At 44.2% G+C, this 24,851-nt stretch overlaps 1 protein-coding gene across 5 annotated transcripts in view; it reads left to right on the top strand.

The window, feature by feature from the left end:
- The window catches only part of PTPRS (protein tyrosine phosphatase receptor type S), a 442,958-nt gene that overhangs the window by 270,021 nt on the left and 148,086 nt on the right, over positions 1-24,851 (top strand). For all 5 annotated transcript variants that reach the window (XM_066635289.1, XM_066635292.1, XM_066635290.1 and 2 more), the window contains exon 6: positions 17,165-17,275. In XM_066635289.1, coding sequence (XP_066491386.1) covers positions 17,165-17,275 — 111 coding nt within the window. The remainder of the gene's footprint in view (positions 1-17,164; positions 17,276-24,851) is intronic.

The following is a 24,851-nucleotide window of genomic DNA, read 5'->3' as shown; positions in this document are numbered from 1 at the left end:
CCACTGAGTGCTTGGAATGGACCCCACGTGAATAATGAGGCTCAACCTGTGCTATGTGTTGAGTGTTTCTGTTCTGGGAATCAATTTCAAAAGCCAAATGCTGCTACCTCTTCTCATAAATGTTGCCTAATTTATTGCACATGTTTCTTCTTCTGCACATTTTATTCTGGTCATGGTAGGCGAGGAGAAAGCCTACCTTCAATATCTTGAAATTTTATGTAGGCACCCATCTCTCTTCTGACATCTTCAGCAGGTGTAGTTCATGCAATTCAAAAAAATGGCTATAATCTTGCCTATAACTTTCTTTAAAAGAAAACTAAAGCTGTATGTTTCAGGAAGATGGATTTTGTGCCTCATATGTTCTGGTGGCTTCTTCTTCTAAGCTCCCACAGAACTGTAGCATAAACACAAACCTGGCTCTGATCAGGAAGCAGTAGAGGCAGAGGCAGACAATGGCCTTTCATGTGGATTCAGCACTTAGTGACTGTCATCTTTCCATATCAAAGTTAACTGACCTGGTTGGAATTGTCACAGCCTCCCAAGTGTTAAGTCTGCAGACTTTTTGGGAGCACAGCATTTTTGTAAAGAAGTTTTCCATGGGCTACAAAGAAGAGAGAGCACCTTGCATGGGAACGCAAGATGGTATCCCCACAGGGCCCCCCCCCCTCACTCTGAAAAGCTATTTTAGAAACAGAATTGAAAGGCAGTAAACTTCTCCTACCATTGAAAAATTCAATTCTGCTAGAATTTCTGGAAACCTGACAACTTCCTAATTGGCCGTCTCTTATATTTGCTGGCAGGGTGCTTCCCCAGGCCTCCCAATGCCTTATAAGGCATTTAAAATGTCGCTTCCCATTTTATTGTAAAACTGGAAATTGTGTTTTTCATTTTTTGTTGTGTTTTGGGGCATTCTGAGGCCTGCAGCGGCTGTGGGCCTCAGAGAGCCTCCAGGCCCAACTGGAGCTGGTCAGGCTCAGAGGTGGGGGGGGTGCGCCATTCAGCACCCGCAGATACTGGAGATCCGTGGATGCTGAACCTGTGGATAACATGGGCCTCCTGTACTTGTGAATACCTGGAGCTGCCTTATTCTGAGTTAGACTGTTAGTCAGTCTAGCTTAGGGCACAATCCTAACCAGGTCTACTCAGAAGTAAGTCCTATTTTGTTCAATGGGGCTTACTCTCAGAAAAGTGGTTAGGATTGCAGCCTGTGTGATGTTGGTAGTGACTGGCAGTAGCTCTCCGTGGTTTCAAACCCTTTCTCCTGGCCCTGTTGGGCTGCCAGGGATCGAGCCTACAATCTTCTGCATATGAAGTTGTTGCTCTACTATTGAGTTATTTCATAAAATGATGTGCAAAACTGTCTTCTGCCAAATCAGATTAGACTAGTTATGACCATCTTCTGCCCATGCATCTCTCAGAGGTAAGTGTAGTCCACCTCTGGGATCCCGGGGACTAAATCTGGGACTTTCCACACACGAACAAGTGCTCTGCGGCTGAGTGATGAGCCCTCATAACGCTGCCATGTTTGCTTTCTTTCAGTATGACTATGCCTTTGACTATGCCTTTCCTAAAGTTGCTTGTTTGAAGCCACCTTGAGACTTTTGTTTTAAGCATAGACACAGGCTTTGTTGTCTAATTTCTGAAATATATATGAGATTTCCTCTAGCTGTGCTCCTGTTTTCACTTTTTCATGCCAATCACACTGGTCCTGGTTCTTGCATTTGATAGGGTTCTGAGAGCCCAATCCTGAGCTCAGCGCACCAGCTTACCACTGGCGCGCAGTTGCAAATGTGCCACAAGGCATGTTTGCAGGCCCTAACACTGGGCGAGCGCCCATGCTTGTCTAGCACTGGCTGGTACTGGGCTAGTGCTGGGCAAGTGCCCGGCCTCCAATGCTCAACGGTCGCATGGACCACCGAGCAGCGGAGAGGAAAGCAGGGGGGGAGGTGGGCGGAGGAGGAGGTGGTGGGTTCCGGGGAGGTGGGCGGAGGGTGGAGAGAGGGCAAGAAGGAGGCGTGACAGGGAGATGGAAGGCAGGGGGAAGGCATGTCTGGAGGGAGGGAGGTGGAACTGGTGGAGCAACGTTCCACTGGATCTGAACCTCTGTGTCAGGCTTGGCTCCTGGCATGAAGGCTCTTACCTCACCACTGACCTTTTGGTCGGCAGTGAATAGAGTAGCCCCATTGCAGGAGTACTCCCTTTATCCAGGGGAAGGGGATGAAAGTCCCCTTCTCTTGAGGTACTGCGCATGGCTGCTGTGGGTGTGCAAGATGCGGCGGCAGCCGTTTTGAATGTCACCGCAGCCGCATGCCCTGGGAGCTTAGGATTGGGCTCTGAGTACAGTGCCAACTTTCCTGTAAGAGCAAAATTGTGTTGTTTCTGTGCCTCAAAGGAGGCAACCCTGTTGAAAATGCAACTTCTGGCACCGCTGTGACACTGTGGTGGAAGTTACACCTGCTAAGATTCTCCATTGTGGTTGCACTTTGATCTAAACTAGACACGATGCTAAATGCATCATCTAATCTGGAAGTTTTTGAAATCTTAAAATAGCAGCTACACCTTAGGCCAATGAAGATTGGAATCATGAAGTGAAAATAGAGGGCAATGCTTTAATTCCACACCATTTCCTTGTTGAGCATTTTCGCACCCAAAAGTGCTGTGGACCCCTGAAAATGCCATTGCAGCAAATGATACCTTTCAGGTCCCATGACAGCTTGAGGGGAGGATTTTCTTTTTTGGGGGGCGGGGGGGATATGGCAGAGCTGAAGGGTTAAGCAGCCTCTACTTCCACACTTAGCATCAGTTGGGATGCTAAATTTAAAAAATTCAGCTCCATTGGGCTTGATCCCATCTATTTGCTGTTTGAGTGGCATCCAAATCATTCTATTGCTATGGCTGCCTGTCCTGTATGCAAGTTTCTTCCCTTGTTTTAGAGAAGAGTCTGGAGAAGAGCTCATAAACTTGTCACTTCCCACCCTCAGAAACATTTTTATTAAAGGATGAATGGGAATAAAGTAAAATCATGCCTGCTTTAGTGACATTTTTCAAAGAGTGGCAGAAACATGTGCTTTGAGGAGCTGACCCCTGAGACCCCTGAAAGAATATGATTAGGAGTGGTTATTCTGTTAATAAAAAGGAAAAATATAAAAAGTCTGTTTGGAAGGGAAGTATGTCTCAGTGTTACAGTGTTAAGCTCATCACATAGGGAACCTAGAGGAAGAATACCAGAAGATGTTGTGTAGCTGTAGTCATAATCTTGACCCAGCAATTCCCAAATGTTGCCTTGAGACAAACATTAATGTATAGGGAGAACTAAATTTCAGTAATGAAAATCTACTCATTTCCAAGGAAGTGGACTACTGCAACTTTGCATGGGAGGAGTCTGCCTGCCACACCTTTGTATCATTCTCTGTTTTGGGCTTGCCTTCTTCCAATCTGGCCTCCCTGGATCAGTGACTCACAAAGAAACACAGGGAGCAGGGTAGTTCTTATTTTATGCACACTTTAAAAGTAAGCTTTTTACTCAGGATTCAGTGCCAGTTAAGTGTTGTCATTTATTTTTTTAAGACTCTGATTCACACACCTACTTTAAAAAGGGGTTGGTAACCAGTTCAGATACTTGGAATCTGTTTGGATAAATACAGAATAATATCAAACTCTTTTGCTTGCAGTGGAACTCTATAAATCAATACAACAGTTGCTACTGAATTTAGGGAAGAAAATATGTTTTTTAACTTTTTTATTTTTGCTAATTTTATAATGTTTGAACAAGGAATATGTTAACAGGATAAAAACCGGTAAAATAAAACATTAATCCTACAATTTAAAGATACCTGATTACTAAACAAATTACTCTGAACTGGTTACCACTCTTTGCGTTTAGGGGTTCCATTCCAGTTTACTGAAGAAGGAAAAATGTATCTGACCCAGTGTTTGGGTTTTGTTCAACTCTCTGCTTTTGGGATGTTTCCCTATTTCTAATTCTGTAAAAAAAAGTATTTTTCTTATCAAGTTCAGGGAATAAATATCTGAACTAAGTTCAAATGCCTTTTTTATTATATTACGTACTTGTGCGTCTTGTCTTCTGTGGTGTTGCTTTTTTATTTTATTGGGTTTTTTTTTAGTAACTGCCTTATAACACTCTTTTATTATTTTTTCTTTTTCATTTTATTTTATTTTATAACATTCAGATACGTTTGGTAAGTGTGGTTTCCACTTAAATAACTAAATCCTTTTTTTAACAACAAAGATTTACATCACAACCTGCTAATGCCCAAATGTTGCCATCCCACCTCCTCCCACCCTTTAAACTAATTCCTTCTTAACAGCTTCTTCCGATGGGCATGTCGCTCAATCCTTCTACTAACGCCTTCTTCAGTAGGGATATTTCGCCTGTTTTAATGGACTTAATGACGGGGTATTGCAGGCAGTCAAAAATAACATTAACCATAGTCACAATTTTAGAATTCTCAGCATATCCTATCATATACCCATTTTAAGGAACTGAAGCTCAGACAAATGCACTTCTGACATTGGATAAATTCTGCTGTAAAACTTTGAAAACACTTGTCCTGGAATCCCCCAATCATAAAATGCCCTAAATCTGCAGTGTCTTTTCCATTTCCCCCCACAAACTGAACTGGGTTTTGGAGTTTCACATCTAATAGCTGGCTTTTAGACATTTCCTCAAAGTAAAATTTGACTTGCAGAGAGCAGGGAAGGAGGAGATTATTCAAGTGTTGTAGTAGATATCAAAGTAAATTCCCTAAATCAACTGGGGCAGAAAAGTATATAAAAGCTAATGGTCCAGTATTTGGCAGGACAGGAATAAACTTGGTCACAGTAACCACATTTGCTGCTGAACTTGTGAAGCTGCCTTGTACCTAATAATAATAATAATAATAATAATAATAATAATAATAATAATAATAATACTGGTATAGATGCTGAAATAGATGCTTGAAAGGGGGAAAGATAGGGGGGCCTTTAATGAAATCCACAAATCCATGACTCCCCAAATTTTTTCCAAATAACACTAATAAACGTAGCTAGGTGGGCCAATATGAAAGGTATGGGGCCTGGGCACCTCTATCCCTTGCAATTTGGGCGCTGGTAAGCATTCAGATCATTGTTCCATCTGGCTCAGTGCTCTCTGTTCACCCGGATTTTGGTCAAAGAGCAGATTTTCCCAGCCCTGCTACCTGAGATATGAGGAACATATGAAGCTGCCCTATACTGATTGAGATCATTGAGTTCAGCACTGTCTATGCTGACTGGTAGCAGCCAGCTGTCTATGATTTCAGGCAGGGTTCTTTCCCAGGCATATCTGGATATGCTACCAAGGATTGAGCCTAGACACGTCTGCATACAAAGCATATCCTTCACCATTGAACTATGTATGTTCTTGATAAGTATCTGATACTACCTTATACCAAATCAGACTTCTGAGTCCATTTGGCCTGACAGGCAGAGAAGGGTCTTTCCCAATCCTGTGGCCTCAGATCCTTTCAACTGAAGAAGCCAGGGATTGAATCTAGTACCTTTTTACATGGAAAACTTATGTGTTACAGCCTCTCTTATCCCTGGAGGCTTGGTTAATGCATGCCAGGTGGTATGATCCTCTTTGTGTGATGTATTCTGGGGTGAAGCTGAAAGGAGAAGGGAACCACTGGGCAACCCAGAAGTGGGTCTTTCAGTGCTAAAAATAGCTATAGAAGCTTGGAAACAGCACAATTTGCTCATGAAATGGTAGGAACCCTGATTTTGGTGTGCTTTTTTTGGTTTTTAAAGTTATTTAAATTCTGATCCCCATATCGACAGATTCCATATCCAGAATAGGAACCCTGCAGTGGGGATGTTGGTGAGGGAAGTAGACGCCCCAGAGCTGAGGATAGTTCATTCATATTGTACTATCTTGTTTTGCACCCCTAGATTCCCCTTCATACACCCCCCAAGCAGATGTCTGGAGAAAACATATCTGTTTCCCAGCCCACACTGCCCCGCCCTATGTGCTTTTGCGGTTTGTGTTCGGGCAATGCCCTATCACATCCCTGGGACACAGCCAAGCAACTGCACAGGAGATATCCCTGGGAAATGGTTTCGTGGTTGGAGGGTTAGGGAAACAATTACGCCTTTCTCTGTTTCCAGGCGAATTCTGTTAGCAAATTCCCATGGTTGGTAGGGACCATCTTCCTGTAGGTTACCATGGAGATGAGGTCTTCTCTCCTTTGTTCTCTTATCTGGATTTCTTGAGTGGTGTTTTCCCTTTGCTGAGGGGCCTTCCACATTCAGGGATTTGTCTGATTGCCCATGCTCAACCTCCAAATTTGGTTTGACTCTAGGAAGCAATAATTGGAGAAAAAGTATATCTTTGTGAAGATGTACATTTCTCTGAGGATACACTTTCACTAAAGGTTGGGGTACATTGACATCTGCATAGCATCAAGATTGCTTAGAGAATGGATTGTATTAATAACTGGTCAAGTCAGAGAAAAGAGATGATAAATTTCATGTCTCCTGGGGCAGGTGCTCACAGTAAGGCTTTAAAAATCACTGGCCTAGGCCAACAATGGCCATCCTCTCAAACGTATTAAATTTCTGTCCCTTTAAGGAACTCAGGATGGCATACACAGTCCTCCTGCCTCCCCATTTTATCCACACAACAACTCAGGGAAGTAGTTTAGGTCTGAGAGATGGCAGCAGGCCCAAGGTCACCCAATAAGCTTCAAGGTGAAGCAGGGATTTGAACCTGGTCCTCCTCAGTCCCAGCCTGACATTCTAACCCAGGGATGCCCAAACCCTGGTCCTGGGGCCACTTGCAGCCCTCAAGGACTTTCAGTCCAGCCCTCAGGGAGCCCCCAGTCTCCAATGAGCCTCTGGAGACTCAACCACATACAAGGGCATGTGCTCAACGGTCATTAAGATTATTCCAACTTCATGGGATGTTGGACACTACAAATAAGGGGTTGAACTGTGTAGCAAAATATTTCAGTGCCTGGGGAATTGTCTGGAAAAATAGTTGAGGCACTGAGAACAGAGATTTGCACATCCCAGATTTGAGTCATTAAGAGCACTTCACTTGAGAGCTAAGTGTCTAGGAAGTTTGGGGATGTATCAGCCTCTTACTAAAATGCTATTTTCCCCCCCCTCTCTTTTCCCACTTTCCAGAAATGGAGCTTGTGAGCTTCTTAGATGTGAAACTCCAACATAGAGAAAAATCTACCATCTGTGTTCTATGGGATCCTTTACTGTGCCACTGCCTTTTCATCCTAAGTGTTCCAGTTGTGCACAGCAATACCTGTGACATTTTCCCCCTTCAATACTGGTCATCTTTGGCCCCTCCCCTTCTCCACTTCTGACAGGTCTGGTAGCCAGAGGTGGTTGTGGTTCAATTCCAAGTGTGATTCAACATCTTTTCTGTTGCAGTGATTTCACTGTTTGATTTTATGTAAGCCACTCTGGGAGCCTTGCCGATTGAACTGCAGAAGAACCACACCAAGAAGCAAATGATAAGTTCCACCTAGTCTGGCTCTTAGTCAAAACACTCTTTAACCACTGCCCCACATTAGCTCTGACGTAGAGTGTGTTCAGCCAGCAGCGTGTCCCCTTTCACAGTCCAGTCCTTTCACGTCCACAGTAGTCTATAATAAGTCTACAGAGTTCTACTAGTGATGATCAGGGATAGCTCCAGGCTTCAGGGAACCCTTGGTGAGCTTCTCCCCATGCGCCCTATTACGCAAGGTTTGTGGTGACTCTTCCTTAAGTTTGTGGTGGGGGTTTCCACTGAAAATAGGAGGTGATGACAGACTCTCCACCAATTATTTTGCTACCATGCAAAGGCTAACGGCAGAGAGGTAGTCCCAGGTGCCAAACAAATACTAATGCTTGTATCAGTTTCATCTGCTTGGAAGGCTTTCACAAGAAAGGCAAGGGTAGGAAGCACTAAAGAAGACAAAACACTCCTGATTGTGTGACTGTAGTATACCTTCTACAGATTGTAATCTTCCCTGATTTTAAAACTCAAGTTTCAGCAGGATTGTAATGAAAAGGCAATTTTGGGCTGTGATCCCCTCTCCTCACTTTTATGGGGAGGGGGGAATGCACAAGATATGGTAAGATGTTTTGCAACAGAACCAGTCCCTAACAGACCTCTGTCCCTGCCCTGACCCTGTTCATATTTTTCCAAAATGCTCCAGGTTCATGTCACAGATGGCAGATTTCCCCCCTCCCCCCCCACACACACTCTGATTTCTGAGACAGAAGGACATGTTCAAGGCTGTTCTATTTCCACTGAATAAATCCATGATCCTCTGCTGCTATCCCTCCTCTTTCTCGGTTTTTCTCTTTTGCTGTCTTCAAAAATCACCCAGCTGCTCCTGTATGGAGGTTAGCCCAAGTTAATGCTTTCCCTCCCTTCTTATTTTTTCCTGCTTCCTCCTTTTTTCTGAATTGTCTCCTCTAGACCTGCTTTTATTAACTAGCTTTATCTAACTAGCCTTGCTTTTATTAACCTTAACTAGCTAGTATCTTTAACTAGATGCTAACATCTTTCTTTAGTTTTTTTATCTTTTCTTTAACTAGAAGCTGAATCTAACTAGAAACTTAACCAGCTTTAGCCATATAACACATGCCCTCTTCCCACCCAACTTATGATAACTAATCATGAATAATAATCTGTTTTACCCCCTGTCTTGAAAACGGTGCATGAATGCTACATGGATAGTGTGGGAAGGAATCGAAGGAGTTAAATACATATAAAGAGAAGAGAGATTGTCTTGTGGTGAATATAAAAGAGTTGGGAGTCAAACTCCTTTGGGTGCCCACTAGCCTTTGCCACTGTTTTCCTCCAATTACCTTTGGCAAGTTGGTGTAAGAAAACATAAAAGTAATATTTGGAAATTTGGAAAGAATGGGAAGGCTTTTAGTACTGCAGGTATTTTGCAAAGAATGTTTGCTGTCCATTGCCTTGTTTTCAGGATTGGGGTAAAACCTTATAGATCTCTATAAATATACATTTTTTGACTGAGATGTGTAGCAAATCTTGAAAGCCAGTGGGGGAAAGGATCACAGCTCTGTCATTTTTACAAGGAAGATGGCTTCCAGGCTACTTTAATCAACCCATGATGACGATGTCAGGGAATCAGTGTCTTGAAGGGGGAAAAATGGTAGAGTACAAGGTGGGTTTAATCTCAAATCAGTGCCATACAAGAGACCTAGAGAAGCAATGAATATCTCTGAACATGTGCCATCCTGTCATCACTGAGCAAAACCTTGCCATATATGCATATACTCACAAACTCACTCAGGATTTGGGGATGTTGCTTCCTTTTAGATGTTCCAAGGCATGCCTCTCTGTTTAGTAATAACTGACTGGGTAATGTCTAGACTGAGCCGTTCTTTTCAAACCGTCAGTGCTTAGCCTGCAATGGCAGAGCCTCTCTTCTTCGACTATAAGTAGGTTGTATTGAGAGGACAGCCCTGGTTCAAGGTTACCTAAAGAGCTTGTTGGTTGAGCAAATTTTTAACCTGCAGCTTCCCATCTGGCTCTAAGGGTGAAACTACATATTATGAAGACTGTATGAAAGCCCCCCCAGCTGCTATTCATGCCCAAAACAACCTAACTGCTGTTAATAGCCACTGTGGAGACAGATTAGGGCAGTGGTTTTCAAACTGGGGCATTGCAGCGCCCCAGCCTGAAAGCCCTGGGCTCTTTTCCCTTAAGGGGTGGGGAGGGGGGAAGGCAGAGACGCGATACCCAGCATCGTGCCTCTGATCTGGGCACAGGGGCGCACTGCTACTCACCCCTGCCTGCAGCAGCCTCCGGGGGGGGGGTTGAGGGAGCCCGGCACCAGTCTCAGCAGGGCTCCCCGCACAGCGAAGAGCCCTCCAGAAGGCGATCGCGACCACTTCCTGTTTTTCGATCGCAAAACTCTCCCTGAGAGTTTGAGAACCATTGGATTAAGAGAAAGGAGTTAAAACTGACCTCTTTGGGATTTTCCGTGCCACTCTTGATTGGCATGGAGATGGATCAGGCGGCAGCAAGAAGACCTCAGTAACACGAGAGAGTTCTACTAGTTGCCCCCAAACCCTATCTCTTTTAAATGGAGATAGCTAACTATGGATGGGCATTCATACTACCACTGTAGTGGACTGCCCTCAGCTGTGGTAGAAGGCTGGTATCAGAGGGTCCCATTTGCAGAGCGATTATGCCCTTGTGGGGCAAATCAAGGAGAAACAATTGAGCATGTTCTGCTGGCCTGTGATTATAGTGATATTCGGATTGTCTACATCTCAATTGCTGGAAGGGTTAGCTAGCTTTTGAGTTGAGACTATGGAACTTCTCTCTTATTAGACTCAAATTACAATATCACATTTAGAGTTGCCAAATTTCTAGTGACTGCAATAATCATAAGGAAGAAGATGGTGAATGGTGGATCATTGGGTTAAAAGCAGAAGAATCCCAATATCCATATTATGGATGGTAATGCTGGTTCTAGTTTTATTTTTATATGAATTAGATCAGGGGTGTCAAACATAAGATCCAGGGGCTGGATACGGCCCCCAAATGCTTTTTATCTGACCCTCAGGCTCTCGGCTGCTGAGGTGTTACAGCTGAAATGGCAGCCCACGTTAAAATTGGGCTTTCCCAAATCTTGAAATATGATCAAGATTTGCGTACTTTCTCTTCGGTCATTTGCAGTTAATGAGTTTCTATATGAGAACAGGGTCTGATTTCTGGCCATTAGCTGCTTAATGACGTCACTTCCGGCCCTCAACTGGAGCCCTGAATGATAACTTCGGCCCGCTGTATGAAATGAGTTTGACACCCCTGGATTAGATTATTTTCTTAGAAGTATTTTTAGTAGACTAGATTTTTAGTGATTACATTTATTTCCCTATTAGAGTAAAGATATAATTTAAGACTTTGATGGTTTGGGTTACTCACCTTAAATATTAATGTTTAGATTGGAATTTATAGGGGTTATTATTATTAGGTTTTAGTCTCTACAACTTGACAAGAGCCTATGTTCTTTTTATGATGACTTGTATGTATTGATGGATGTATACGTTGTAACAATAAAGAATACTGAATACACTGTGGAGACCAGTGGCAGCTTCAGGGGAAGAGTTTGGAAGGCATCCTGTGTGGGGGAGGGGAAATGTTAGCTCTGTGTGCCGCCCCCCCCAATTGGGTGCCTTTTTTTTTTTTTTTTAAAGAACACAAAGGGGCTCTGGTTTACTGTTTTCATTAAGCACAACTTTAGATGCTGGGCTTAATGTAACTCATCTTTTGGCCCTAGCTAAACATGTTTATTTATGTCATAAAATGACTAATAAAGTGGAAAGGGAGCAATCTGAAATAAATTGGAGGACCACCTAATCCTCCTGCTTTTTCCACTGAAAATGCCACCCTCCCATCACTCTTCCCACCTCCCCACTAGATGCAAGTTTACCTTCAGAGGCATATTTCTGAACACTGTGTGAGAGAGGGAAAGTATGGGAGCTGTTTTTGGCAGACAAGATGTGGTTAGTGGATGGATTAAGAGCTTCCTCCTTCCTGCTCCTTCTTCAGATCACTCCTTCCTCATCTTCTCTGCAATGAATGAGCCCTTTTTCTATTGTTACATGCATTTGCATGTCAGTCTAAGATTATATCCAAAATATTACAGAGGGGTCCTGCTTTGCTGGGTGCAAAAGCAACAGAGCTTTTCTCTGTCTCTTACTCTGGGTACCCTGTGCCCTGAAGCCTATTAACCCATCTTCTAACCTTGACCAAGCAGTATTCTGCTTGATGCCCTATAGCTCCTGAGTTCTGTGGAGAAGGCCTGCAAGTAGGAGCCCTGTCTCCTCCTGAAGTCTGAAATGTACTCAATTGTCAAGCAGTACAGCACCGTCAAGTATAATTCAAGGTTTCCCAGACTAGCATTTTAGCAGCTACATTAATCCTCAAATAGAAACCCAAGATTAGTTCCCAAAAACAATGATCACAGCACACAGTAAAGGCAATCCCTTATAATTTGTTGGACTCAGTGTAGGAATTCAAAGCCAGGAGTTTAGGGAATTTATATTTTCTCAGCTGATCAATCACAGATAAGTTTGCAAGGCCAGCCTCCTGAGTAGCTAAAGTGAATTTGACAATTCACCTATAATAAATGATTCCATGTGTCCAAAAATGTTCGTTCCCTGCCGTCTGATGTTGTACCCCACAGACATACACACAAAATGCAGACAAAAGAAGCCTGCATTGGAGGTTCTGCAGCCAAGAACGATCTTCCTGTTGCTTGGGTTCCTTTCTCTCACTGGCAAGTCCTGAAACTCTAGTTTTTTCCACTACTTTTCACTTGTTTCTTCTTTTGTTTTCATTGCAGAAGGTACTCCAATCCGAGGTAAGAGCACTCCATGCACATGCAACTCACACACAGACATACCCACCCTCTTGCCCCATTCCTTAAATGCCACATGCACCTCTTGATTATAACCAGTCTTTGTTCTGTGTAGTTGTGTGACCTGTCACTGTTGTGGTTTCCTGTCCTCCTCCTGTCCTGTCTTCTCTTCCTCCTTGAAATATTAATTTTCCTCTTCCCCCTTCTGTCTTTATTTTCAATATATTTATACCCCCTTTCTTGTTCTCCTTTCTGTTTTGCTTAATGGGTTGTTTACTCTCCCACTGTGATCAGGGGAAGGAAACTTCTAAGTTCTTTTCATACTGTACTTGCAATTTATGGTGTAGATTTAAAGATTAAACTCTCTGAGCCTACAGAGAGTTGAACTGTACAGGAGGGACCTCAGTATCCACTGATTTGGTATCTACTGATTTGACTTACCGCTGATACCGAGATCCACCTTTAAATGCCTTGTAACAAGGGGGGAAAAGCACCAAAATCCAATTTTGTTTAATTTAATTCCATTAGATTCCATTATTCACCCCATCTAGTGGTTGAACTCAGTATAGTGTCTATATCAATGCATTCTGAGGCAACAATAGAGGAACAAGAAACCTGGAAGTGGGTCTTTAAAGCTATTTTTCACTGATTTTGTATCCACTGATTTTTGTTATCCACTGGGTTCATCCCAAATGAAACCCCAGTGGATAACGAGGCCTTGTATTTCTTGTTTTCTGTTTGGTAGAAAAATAACTTTGTTTCTTCACAATCCACGAAGGTGAAACTGTTTAATATGAACTTAAACTGTGGTTTTGAACACAAGGAGTGGGAAATTGATTCAGTTGTGCGTTTGATTTTCTGGTGAAAAGGAAGAAAAAATGTTCTAGTACAGTATTTCTTAAACTAGTCCCACTAGGTGGGACGCAAGCCAGTTTCAGGTGGGTCCCCATTCATTACAGTATTTTATTTTTAGTATATTAGACTTGATGCCACCATGGTATGTGACTGCATTTGGGGAAATGTGACAGACCTGTACTGTTAACAAGCTACTTTGTATATTCTTTTAACAATGAGAGTCAATGGGACTTACTCCTGGGTAATTGTGGGTAGTATTGCAGCCCTAGGATAGTTAAAAATTTTCCTGCTTGATGATGTCACTTCTGCTCATTACATCACTTCCAGTGGATCCTGACAGATTCTCATTCTAAAAAGTGGGTCCTGGTACTAAATGTGTGAGAACCACTGGTTCTCTTAATACATACTGGGGACATTTATCCAGAGTATCTAGAAATTTGAAACAAAAGTCTAGTGCCGTGGAGAAACCGGCTGAGGTGTCTCACCTAACTGAATTATGAATAGCATCACTGGAGTTCGTGTTTTGTGGTCTACTTGGGGCAGAGTGGGGATATCAGTTGAAAAGAGGGCCTTAGTCCACTATACAGTTGAGGCTCAGCCAGCTTGCCAGGGTGTAGCCAGACCAGGAGTGGTGTTTATGGGGAGTCACAGGCCACTTTGGAAATCTTTGTATTGACACAAAGGGCATGATCCACCCCCAATCAGAACAGGGTCCCTGTTCCATCAGAGCTGTTCTAACCTAGAATAACTTGCACCTGGGTAAGAACAGCTATACAGGGGACACCGAAGTCACACACAGGTCTCCAATTCTGAATTAGTCTATCATGCTATAGTGTGTTTATCAAGGGTAAGAAGGTGAACCATGCTGTCTATCAATTTTTCTATCAGTTTTTCTATCAGTTTTCTATCAGCTGTCTGTCAGTTTTTTCACAGATGACTATGCCTGCAAAGAGGTGGAACCCCCTCACCCTGTGTTTATAGGGTGCTTGCAGAAAAGAAAAGCTGCTTTTCAATCTCTGTTTCAAAGATTTAATTCAAAAGGTGACTTACCTCTTCACTGCATGGTGGAAGCTGTAAAAGAAACATTTAGGGCACCATCCTACCCTGCACTGGAATAGGCAGGCCAAGAGGCTTGCACTCTATCCAGTGCGGGATAGGGGCCCAAAGCAGCTCAGCTAGAGGTAAGAGAAAACTTTTCCCCTTACCTCCATGTTAGGCAAGCTGGCCCCTATGGGTCTCCTCAGACCTGCGCCACCTGCTGAGGTGGCACAAGTCAGAGGAGAGCGGAGCAGCTTGAAGACGCTCTGAACTCTCCGGGAACAGGGATTATGATCCCCTATGGCTCTTGCCCTTTGGCTCATGCCTCTGGCATACCAGAAGCCCAAGTATCTGGAAGAAGGAGGGAGGGAAAGAGTCACGTCCTCCCAGCCACAGCAGGTGTTGCTTGCCGGCTTCTTCTCCCAGATGCCTCCACTCTCCCTTAGGCTATTCAAAAATCTGACAACTGCTAATTGCCCTTAAAACAGCTGAGCTCCTGCAGTTTGCAAGCTTGTGTAACTATAGGGAGAGAAATGTTTGAACGTCTTTTTTCTGGTGTGTTTTTCCCAAGCCCATCAATGACAGTTAGTGGGTGTAGGCTTAGTCTACATAGCTAAGACCCTCAAGCCTTGAGGCTATTCATTAGGGCTGCCTCATTATGAGAAATAGAGCAAAGGAGTTTTTTTGTAAATAAATAAAATATTACTTGTAAATAAGCAAATAAAAATATTATTTCTTTTCTAGTTCACCTTTATAAAGTCTCATAGCTAGGAGGGCCTCAACAGAGTATTATTTTAAAAAGTGGGTGCTGGTGCTAAAAAGTTTGAGAACCATTGCTGTAAACTAAGTAAGTAAGGCAAAGATTCTCCGTGTGGTCCAGCAACCACCAGCGGTTTTGATGCATTTTCAGATTGTCCTTGAGACCACAGTATGAAAAAAGTGGTTGGCTGGTTTTGGCTGGGGAAAAAACTTAACCTAAGGAAGGGATATGGTTGGCCTGTGGGAAAAGAAAAGAAGCATGCTTCATATCTCGCCTAAGGGTTGAAGACACCAAGAAGCCAAAAGAGCAATGTCAGGCCCTTAAGGGACAGGCCTGCAAGGGCTCAGTTGGAAGAGTAAGAGGTGAGTGTGTAGTTGGAATCAGGCCAAAATGAAGGTCTGGAAACGTGAACAAAGATCAGAGAGGCCAGGGACAGGTATGTAATTTAGGTCAGGCAGATGGCCGAATGGTGAAAGTATAAGGGAAAAAAGGCAAGGCTCAGAAGTCTGTATGGCAACATGTCACTCAGACTGAGAAACCAAATCTGAAGCAGTGCTTTATATAAAGCCAGTTTTGCTCCCCAGATTGCATGAGCCAGTTGGACTGAATAATTGTAGTAACCCCTCCCAGCCATTGTCTGGGGGGTGCTGTAGAGTAGCAAGTACACCTGTGAGCTGCCCCCGATGGTACAGAGAGTTACAGCCCAATCCTGAGCTGCCTGGGGCAGCCGAAAATGGCTGCCATCACATCCTACACGCTCTGGGCCGCTGCTGCCAGCTTCTTGGGAGAAGGAGACTTTCAACCCCTTCCCCTGGGTAAAGCGAGTAGCCCCGCAATGGGGCTACTCAATTCTCCGCCGACCCAGAGGTCAGCGGTGAGCCCAACACGGAGGCTCTGGATCTGGTGGAGCTTCACCGGTCCCACCTCCCTCTCTTCCAACAGAATGCCTCCTCCCCGCCCTCTCCCTTCCCTCCTCTCGGCTCCCCCCTCCTCGGAACACCTCCTCCCCACATGGCCCACTTACCTCTCTGCTGCTCGGCAGTCCGCACAACCACTGAGCATTGGAGCTCTGGCGGCCGGCCGGCCAGCACTAGCCCAGAGCCAGCCAGTGCTGGACTAGCACTGGTGCTCACCCAGCAGTAGGACCCACAAATGTGCCAAAAGGTAAACCGGCACGCACTGTTCAGGATTGGGCAGTTCGGTACCTAGGCCCTGCTTCTAGTGGGGATGGAGGTACATGGGGGAAACATCATAGAGGATGTAACGACGGAGAAAAGGTTTGAAGTTGTACGAAGAGGAGTTTCTATGGAGTACAGGCAAATCATGTACAAAACCTGTATAACCAGTTATAACAAACACTTTTAAAGTAATGTTTTTTTGTGAATTGAGGTCTTTTGCAGTCAAGGAAAGACAACTGTATATTCCCAAGGGTGCTTGCTATATATTAGAACAATGGTATGCATTTTCCTAGATGCTGGAGAACTCTATACAAATTCATGCATCTTGTGTCTACAAATGATTACTGGTACCCAGCACTAAGCTAAATAGGGTACACCTTCTCTAGGGTTGGAACAGGCCATGGGAGAACTCTCACAGAACAGAGAGTCAGAGACAAAAGTCATCCCTGGGGTGAAGAACTGGGTAGGCTACCCAGCAACAAGGCTGAACTAGATTAGTCAAGGCTGGGAGTGCCATTACTCAGAGTTGGGTAGACTGCTGAGCTGACTTGGAGGTGTGGGTTTTTTAAGGTGGGGGGGAACAGATTGTACCAAGCTCAGAATTGACCCTAGTGGGTGCCTCTTCTCTAGAGTGCTTTGCCAAGGGACCAGGACATGGGTGGCACAGGAGATAAAGTTTGTGGCTGCAGGGAGACCCAATTTGAGACATACATGATGCCTTATAGGCATCTACCAACTGTATACACCAGCTGTACACCAACTGTATGCCAGAATTGCATTGTTTGGTAGCTGGGTGTGGAAGAGGGGGAAGCATCCATGCCTGAGGAAATAGTAATTCTCCTTTCTCTCCATGTCCCCAGTTTAATATATTTGTTCACCTTTCTCTCCATGTCCCCAGTTTAATATATTTGTTGGTGTCTCCTCCTTCCTCTTTTCTTTTCTCATTCTAGGTGGCCTTCAGATTGAGAGCAGTGAAGAGACAGATCAGGGGAAGTATGAATGTGTGGCTAGCAACAGCGCTGGGGTGCGCTACTCATCACCTGCTAACCTATACGTGAGAGGTAGGGAGCGCCGTGGCTCACAACAGCGGCAATATGACCCATTTGCTCTTCCCGATCCTTGGTGGGCTTTCTCTTGTTTCCTGCTGTGTTAATGTTTTATAAAACAGGGAGGATGGATTCAAAATTTTCAAGTGTTAGAAGGAAATGAACAAGGGATCCAAGCATGGCTGAACATTGGGGTAACTCAAATGCCTTTCTGAGATTGCGTGCAAAATGGGCTGTCAAGTCACCATTTTATTTGAAAGAGAATCTTCATGGTGGAAAGTATTCCCCCCTTTTGCCAGATTTAGTGAACCTCTAGTCCAGCCATTTTCAACCACTGTGCCGTGGCACACTGGTGTGCCACAAATGGTTCCCAGGTGTGCTGTGGGAATTTGGGAGAGGGTCATTATCAATAGGACCATTAGGGGATGTGAGCCCCCATTAACAGCACAGTGTGCCTTTTCAATTGTCAAAAAACTGATGTTGTGCCTTGACCATTTTAGTGCCTTGCCAGTGTGCCGAGAGATGAAAAAGGTTGAAAATCACTGCTCTAGTCCTTCTGGAATAAAAGACCCAAAGGGTGGGGCCAAACCTCCAGGCCTTAATTTTGAGTGTTATTACTGGGCTGATAACAGACACGAGTGATAATAAACAGAAAGGATGTCTACGCTACCAATTTTAAATTCATTGGACCATCCTAGATCCTATCCCAGAGAACTCTGAAAATATTAGGATTTAGAGTTTTCATCACAGAGAAATACTTTTTAAAGTAGGAAGTAGCTCCATGGTTTAAACCACGTTTAAAACAGATTTCTTTTTGTAATATGGATATGCCTATAGATCTAGATTCTATGATTCCTCTCAAACTTAGGCCCAGAACCCATCTCCCTTATGCCCAACCTCTCCCTGTAATCTTGTCCTTAGTTCTGCATCAGTTCATAACTTCATCTTTTCTTTTCAGAAGACACAGCTAAACTTATTTTCCCCCAGTGCAGTAAAGAATATTTAACTATGTAATAGGAACTGACAGCCCTAGAGCAGAGATTTGTACAATTGGGGATTCTGTTCGCAAGATGGCATCCTGGGTTGTGTAACTGTGAGCCCAATCTTATGCATCCCCACCACCACCAACATAGCAATGCCAAACAGGCGAATGCTGAAACCAGACTAACAGGTGGCAGTGGTGTTTCCAGAGGGGGGCAAAGCACTAAGTTTTGCAAGGCGCCTCAGTGCATCCTGTAAGCTGCCCTTCCCTCTTGCCATTGGAGCCATTCCAAGCAGCAAGAGCAACATGGAGGCATCTCTTCCGCTCTGCTCTTGTTTCCCGGAATGGCTTCGACGGTGGGAGGAGGGCAACTTACAAGGCGAGTCGAGGTGCCTTGCATTTTGCACCCCACCCCCCGGAACTCCACTGATAGGTGGTATGGATCACATAAATCCAGGGCCAGTTATGTGATACTTCTACTGTCCTACTGAAATTCTTCCTAAGTTGTATGGGGTGCATGTATTGTAGGGGAATGTGAGGGTGAAGTAATGACCCAGCTGCTTCTGCCCAACCCCACAGTCCATGTCTCCATGACATGAAAATACTCATCTGAATGAGGTATTGATTTTGGCAGAAAAAAGACCCAAGGAAAAATGACTTATCATTTAGATTATGGAGAGCTGACTTTAGTCTAGTTAACTGCCTGCCCTTCAAGTGCCCTCCCTTGTGTGTTTTGCTGGCAGGACTCCCTATGCCTTTAGCACCTGCTGAAATTTAACCAATGAAGCTTGTTGCATCTCTGTGGCAAGAAAAGCTGCTGTCAGGAAACAAAACAAGGAAGTGACATCTTACCTTAGTGCCCACAGAAAACTCCTCCTTTATTGTTGGACTGGAAAATTCCAAAGCTTACCTGAGATCCCTGGCCTCTGCTGTTGAGTGAGGCCAATGCAAGTCCTACCTGAGGCCTACTTCTTGTGGGATTTTTTTTTAAACCTGAGTCAAAAATACATGCGTGTTGTGTCTGTGTCATAGGCATCTACAAATTACCATTTTTTTCCCTTCAAAACCCTCATTCTGAGAAAACGGATGAAACTGACTTGCTATTTTTTTTTAAGGGGAGTGTTACACGTTTTTGGATTTTTCCACCCTAATAGTGAGTGTAGCAACATGGTCAAGATCAAACTACTCACTACATTAAGAACACACTTAATTCTGGTGTGCATGTGCACGCATGTCCCTAAATACCAACTGTGTGGGTGGGGAAGCTACCCACATCCAGACCATAGCATGGAGATGACCATATCAAAGGGCTTTTAACCTTTTGCCCCTGCCACAGTCCCAACCAGACTGCCCTCCCCTTTCCCTGTGACCGCTATTTAGGAAATAAAAAGCAGACATGTCAAGGCTCTGCGCATGTTTTAATGCAAGGTGTAGTTTGACTGTCATATATCCTCTTCAGAGAGGTTCATGGGCATCCACTAAATCTGCTTAGAATGTGCAGACAGTTTTCGTTATCCACTAGAGTTAGATTCCTGGAAAACTTAGTGGATACCAAATGAACGGATACTGGATCATTGAGCCTATGGGGAAAATGTGCTTATGTTCCAGGGGACCATCTTAAACATACATTCTATGAACTTTATGAACCTAAATCTTAACTTGAAGTCTGTGGGGTTGGGTGATAGCGAGGGTTCACCTACATCAACATCTGAAGCTTCGTCCTCCATGCTGGATATCCCTTGATGTGTTGAAGGTTGTGGCATTGGTGGTGGTGATTTCTCTGTGCTTGCTATCCCTCGATGCGTTGAAGGTTGCTGGCCTAACAGTGAGGCTCAGAGTTCAGCAGTGAGGAGAGGGTTGCTTCACCTGTTGTTGTCCTCCTCCTCCACCTGTCTCTTAGCTCCTTCCCTTGGTTTGCTGCAGCCCCAGAGCAACCCTCATGTAACCTTCCAGAGATGTCTCATCATCAGCTTCTCATCATCAGTAGGGTTGTGAAGGTTCAAATGGAGTCCCTGAGATGGTGCTGAAGATGGTGAGGCAAGTCTAGAAGCGGACACAAATGTGTCTGACAATTCTCCATGGGCCAATACCAGTGCCTGTTTGATGCGGCACCAGTGCAGTATTAGTGAATAATGAGAACAGAGTCACAGATAGTGAGAGGTAGATAACAATGCTGTGCCTAGCAGATAAGCAAATTAGCAGACAGGAAATTCACATACATATAAAGAGAACTGACATAGCCCTGTTTAGAAATTAGCCCCCACATGTTCCTATATGAATGAGGACTTTCTGATATCATGCCCACTTTAACCTTATCCTGCACTGACATACTGATCAAGACCCATCTTCCCTGTGTTCAGTGTGTGCAATATGTGGGGAGAAGTCCTCCCCATGATAGTCAACCTGGAATGTTCCAGAGTGTCAATATGGGCAGGATCTGTTACTTTGGTTTGGATCTGTTACTGTTACTTCAGCTTTGGTTGCTGCCCATGTTCATCTTGAGGAGGACTGGGGCTTCATTAGCACACCATTGGCAAGTGTGAGGCTAAACCTGGCCTACTAGGACAGCCATTTTCAACCACTGCGCCATGGCACACAGGTGTGCCGCGGGAGTTTGGTGGAGGGTCATTTATTAATAGGACCATTGGGGATATGAGCCCCCCACCAACAGCAAGGTGTGCCTTGTCAATTGTCCAAAAACTGATAGTGTGCCTTGACAATTTTAGTATCTTGTCAGTGTGTCATGAGACGAAAAAGGTTGAAAATCACTGTACTAGGAGTGTACATTCATTCATACAGGGCTGTGTAAGGGCTAATTTCTGAGCAAGACTTAGGAAACTGGTTCTTAATTACAAAACAATCTGACCCTCAGTTTTTTCCTATATCTAAAGTACTGGGTTAACTGTTTTGGTGTCTGTCCCTGAATGTTCCTCCCTTTAATTAAAAAAGGGGGATGCCTGCATGTGTCAGCACTTTTCCTCCTCCCCCCAAAACCCCATTATAAAGTAGGCCTGTACATTTTGTGACCTACCAAGCAGAATGCAACACACATACAGACCTTGGTTATGTTCAGCTGTCCCCAAGGGATTCAGTAAACCTTCTGATTTTGCCACCCGGGGCTGCACACGAGGCCAGTAGTTGCACACCTAACACATCCTAATAAGGCGTCATTGATTACTTGATGAGTTGGACGCTATGCAGGATTGCTAGAGATGAACCACCCAATGCGACAGTTTTAAGCCTCTATGGGGCACTCGCCTGTTTAAGCTACAGTGCCGTCTTTTCATCAACCCTCTACTCACTCTCTCTCTCTCTCTCATATGCTCACTTGATCATGTGCACTGGGAGAGCTCTTAAATATTTTAATATTTTCCATACTAAATTTTTTAAAAAGCTGCAGTGGTGTTACAGCCATATGGCAAAAAGAAAATTAATGTATATTCTGTTATGAAAGTCTGTCTAGACTGCTGGGTAGACAGCCAACTGCATGGAATGAAACATCCAGTGTTATGCAGAAACCGTCAGCAATATCTTCTCTCTCTGGGCTCTTAGGCTCAGTTCATATCATCCAAGACACACCTGGGTTCATTACCCTTCTTCATATTGAACATGGTTCTTATATGGGTGAGATGTTAACCTACCTTCATTTGGAATTGTCCACTGTTTCTAAGAGGGCCCTTTTATGTTGCTAGGGTGACCAGATACGAAGTGGAACTGAGAGCTTCACCTCTAACCATTATATCAGCTGTTTTCAAACTCTCAGGGAGTTCGAAAACCACTGTAAGTCCTTGCGGGGACGGAGGGAGGCTGCAGGGACGGGGGGGGGAGGCAGCAGCGCAATCCCCAGGATTGTGCCACTCAGGAGGCTGCAGGGGCTTGGGTGCACTTACCAGAGCCTCCTGCAGCCTTCCGGGGGTGAGGTGATCCTTGCGCAACCATCTGCAGGGCTCCCCAAAGCTTCAAAAGTGAAAGTGGAGCGATTGCGCTTTAGCAGCAATCCAGTTTAGCGGAAGTGAAGCGCGATCACTCCACTTTCACTTCTAAAGCTTTGGGGAGCCCTGCAGACGGTCACACAGGGCTCCCTGCACCCCTGGGAGGCTACAGGAGGCTCTGGTAAGTGCACCCAAGCCCCTGCAGCCCTTTGAGTGGCGCAATCCTGGGGATCACACCGCTGCCTCCTCCCTGCCTCCTGGCTGCCCCCGCCCCTTAAGGGGCAGAGGTCAGGGCCCACAGGCTGGAGCATTGCGACACCCCAGTTTGAAAAGCCCTGCATTATATGAAAGAAGAAATTTGGGCAGGTCCAGCTTTTGAAACCTTTCCATGTTGAGCTCCACCTGCCAAAATTCCCTCCTCTACAATGGTTAAAGATTAGAGGCACTCAGTCCCACTTTGTATCTGGTCACCCTGATGTAGCTTCTCCTTCCCAGTTTGTTCTGTGTGGTTGCTTGCTTGTATAAATTAGATTTCTTCTCCTCTCACATCTGGAATGGTTTAACCTTGTCAGCCATCAGGAACAATGGAATGAAAGGTTCTCCTTAGAGGTTTATAGTATAAATAGAGGTCTTCTCTACAGATTGGTGCTTATGTTGTGTCACCAGGCGCTGTGCAATAGCAGCATGTAGTGACACAGTGCAAACATTGCATGGTATTAGATTTATAACTGACAGTGTGAGTTGCCTATAAACCCCATCCAAAGAATTGCATTTAAAAATTGAAACTACAGATGTCTGCTTCCTAGCCCAAATGATCATCCTTGGATATATAACCATAAAATATGTTTGTGCAACATCTCAGATCCTGTTTTGAAACAAATATGTGTATATATGTTTATGGAAATTTCTTTGTTGAGTTCAAAACTGAGGCCTCTGATCTAGATGAGTCCAAGTGCCATGGAGTCTGGTTGGCCTGTTTTTCATGCTGTTTCTAATAACCTCTGTTTTTCTTTGTCTTAATACCACTGAATCACATTCAGTATGCCATACTTCAGGGGAAAAGTGGGCTGTGTGTTTGGGGGGGGGGGTAATTCTGTGCATTATTTTTGTTTTTCCTTTTGTTGCTGTTGTTTCCAGAGTCTTGACCACACCTGCAGTTTCTGATTTTTTGAACTCTTTCTCCCATAACATCCTTGTGTCTCTATAATGAATTTTGGGGTAGGGTAGAGATATGTAATATTCTGTTTGTTTTTCCTGTTTTAGTTTTTTCTTCTTCAGTAAGGAGAAAGTTTCTGTTTTCCGGTTTTGAGATAGCTTGGAGGGGGGAGGGGGACGACTGAAGTTGAAAACTATGATTAAGGCATGTCCACCCAGGAGCTAAGCCCTTTGATCATTTAGTGCTAAATGTAGATGTATGGAAAACACCTTTTTAAAAAGGGATGTTCTAGGATGTTGTGTTAGATTTGGAGTGAGCCTTGTACAGGGGATAGGGGGATGAGTGGCCAGGGACTGTGCAAGTGATGGCAGTCTCACCTGGTCTATTGCAAAATGTGGATTTGCAGTGAGAGCCAACATGGTGGCTGCATGGATTGCAGAAAATGTGCTGAATCCGTATCTCCCAAAAATCTCCTGTGAGGACATGCCTTGAATGGTCTCAGGGTTTTTTTGTTACACCTGGTGTTGTCTCAACTTAAAAAATTTCAAAAACTGCAGAGGAGCCCAACAAACGGTGAGGATGCTAAGGGGGAAAGACAATCCCCTTGTTTTGGGTGCAGTTCTATATGCTCTGAAGATGATTACCTGAGCCACAGGGGGCTCATGAGGTTTTGGATGTGGATAAGGGTGGACCGCAGGGCTGCTGAAGGAGGTCAATAGGCCCCAAAGACTCAATCAGGGGGCCTCCCCCTCCTGCTAGCCTGGCAGGCCACAGCGCTAACACTAAAGTCCAGTGATGCTTGGGGCACACCCCCTCCCTATGGCTGGACCCTTGCCAAAATGTCGCTCATGACCACCTCTCGGCAGCCCTGATGGAAAGTATGGGAAAGAAAGGGACATTTCTTTTTAAGCTTTATTTTTTTTTAATTTAAAGACGGAAAAAAAAAGAAAAAGCAATCAATTTGCAGCTGCCAGCTGTGAAGGCCTTTTTTTACTCTCTCTGTGTTTCCCCTATTTTCTCTCTTCTCCTCATGTCATTGTGTTCTGCATCAAACCCCCTTAACATCCCTCAGAGCTACGAGAAGGTTGGTGTGGTTTTTTTCTTTTTTACTTTCTTTACCCACATTTTTACATTTCTTAAGAGAGAAAAATATATATATATTTTTTTAGAAAACTAACAAATATTTAAAAAAAAGAGAGAGAGAAAGAAAGCAAGAAATCGCTATATAAACTATAACAAGCGAGACCCGCTCGTTCTCGGGTCTCGTCAGAGATGAGTTGAGTTGCATTGTGGGCCTCTCTCTGCATCCGTTGGTAATGTTGCTGCGTTATGTGCACCTTTCTGTCGTCATGGTTACCTTGCCGTATGGACATTTGGGCCTGATGCATGATAGGAGAATGTTAATGATGATCTTTGCATGCCAGTTCTTTTTCCATTTTTTAAAATTGTGTGTGCGCGCGCGCGTGTGTGTATATATATATCTCGATATAATTTTAAAAGAACAACTTTTTGTTGAAATTT

The sequence above is a fragment of the Tiliqua scincoides genome, chromosome 8, assembly GCF_035046505.1.
Source record: "Tiliqua scincoides isolate rTilSci1 chromosome 8, rTilSci1.hap2, whole genome shotgun sequence".
NCBI classification, from domain to species: Eukaryota; Metazoa; Chordata; class Lepidosauria; order Squamata; family Scincidae; genus Tiliqua; species Tiliqua scincoides.
The sequence above is the reverse complement of the archived record's forward strand: the minus strand, read 5'-3'. Positions and strand labels throughout refer to the sequence as shown.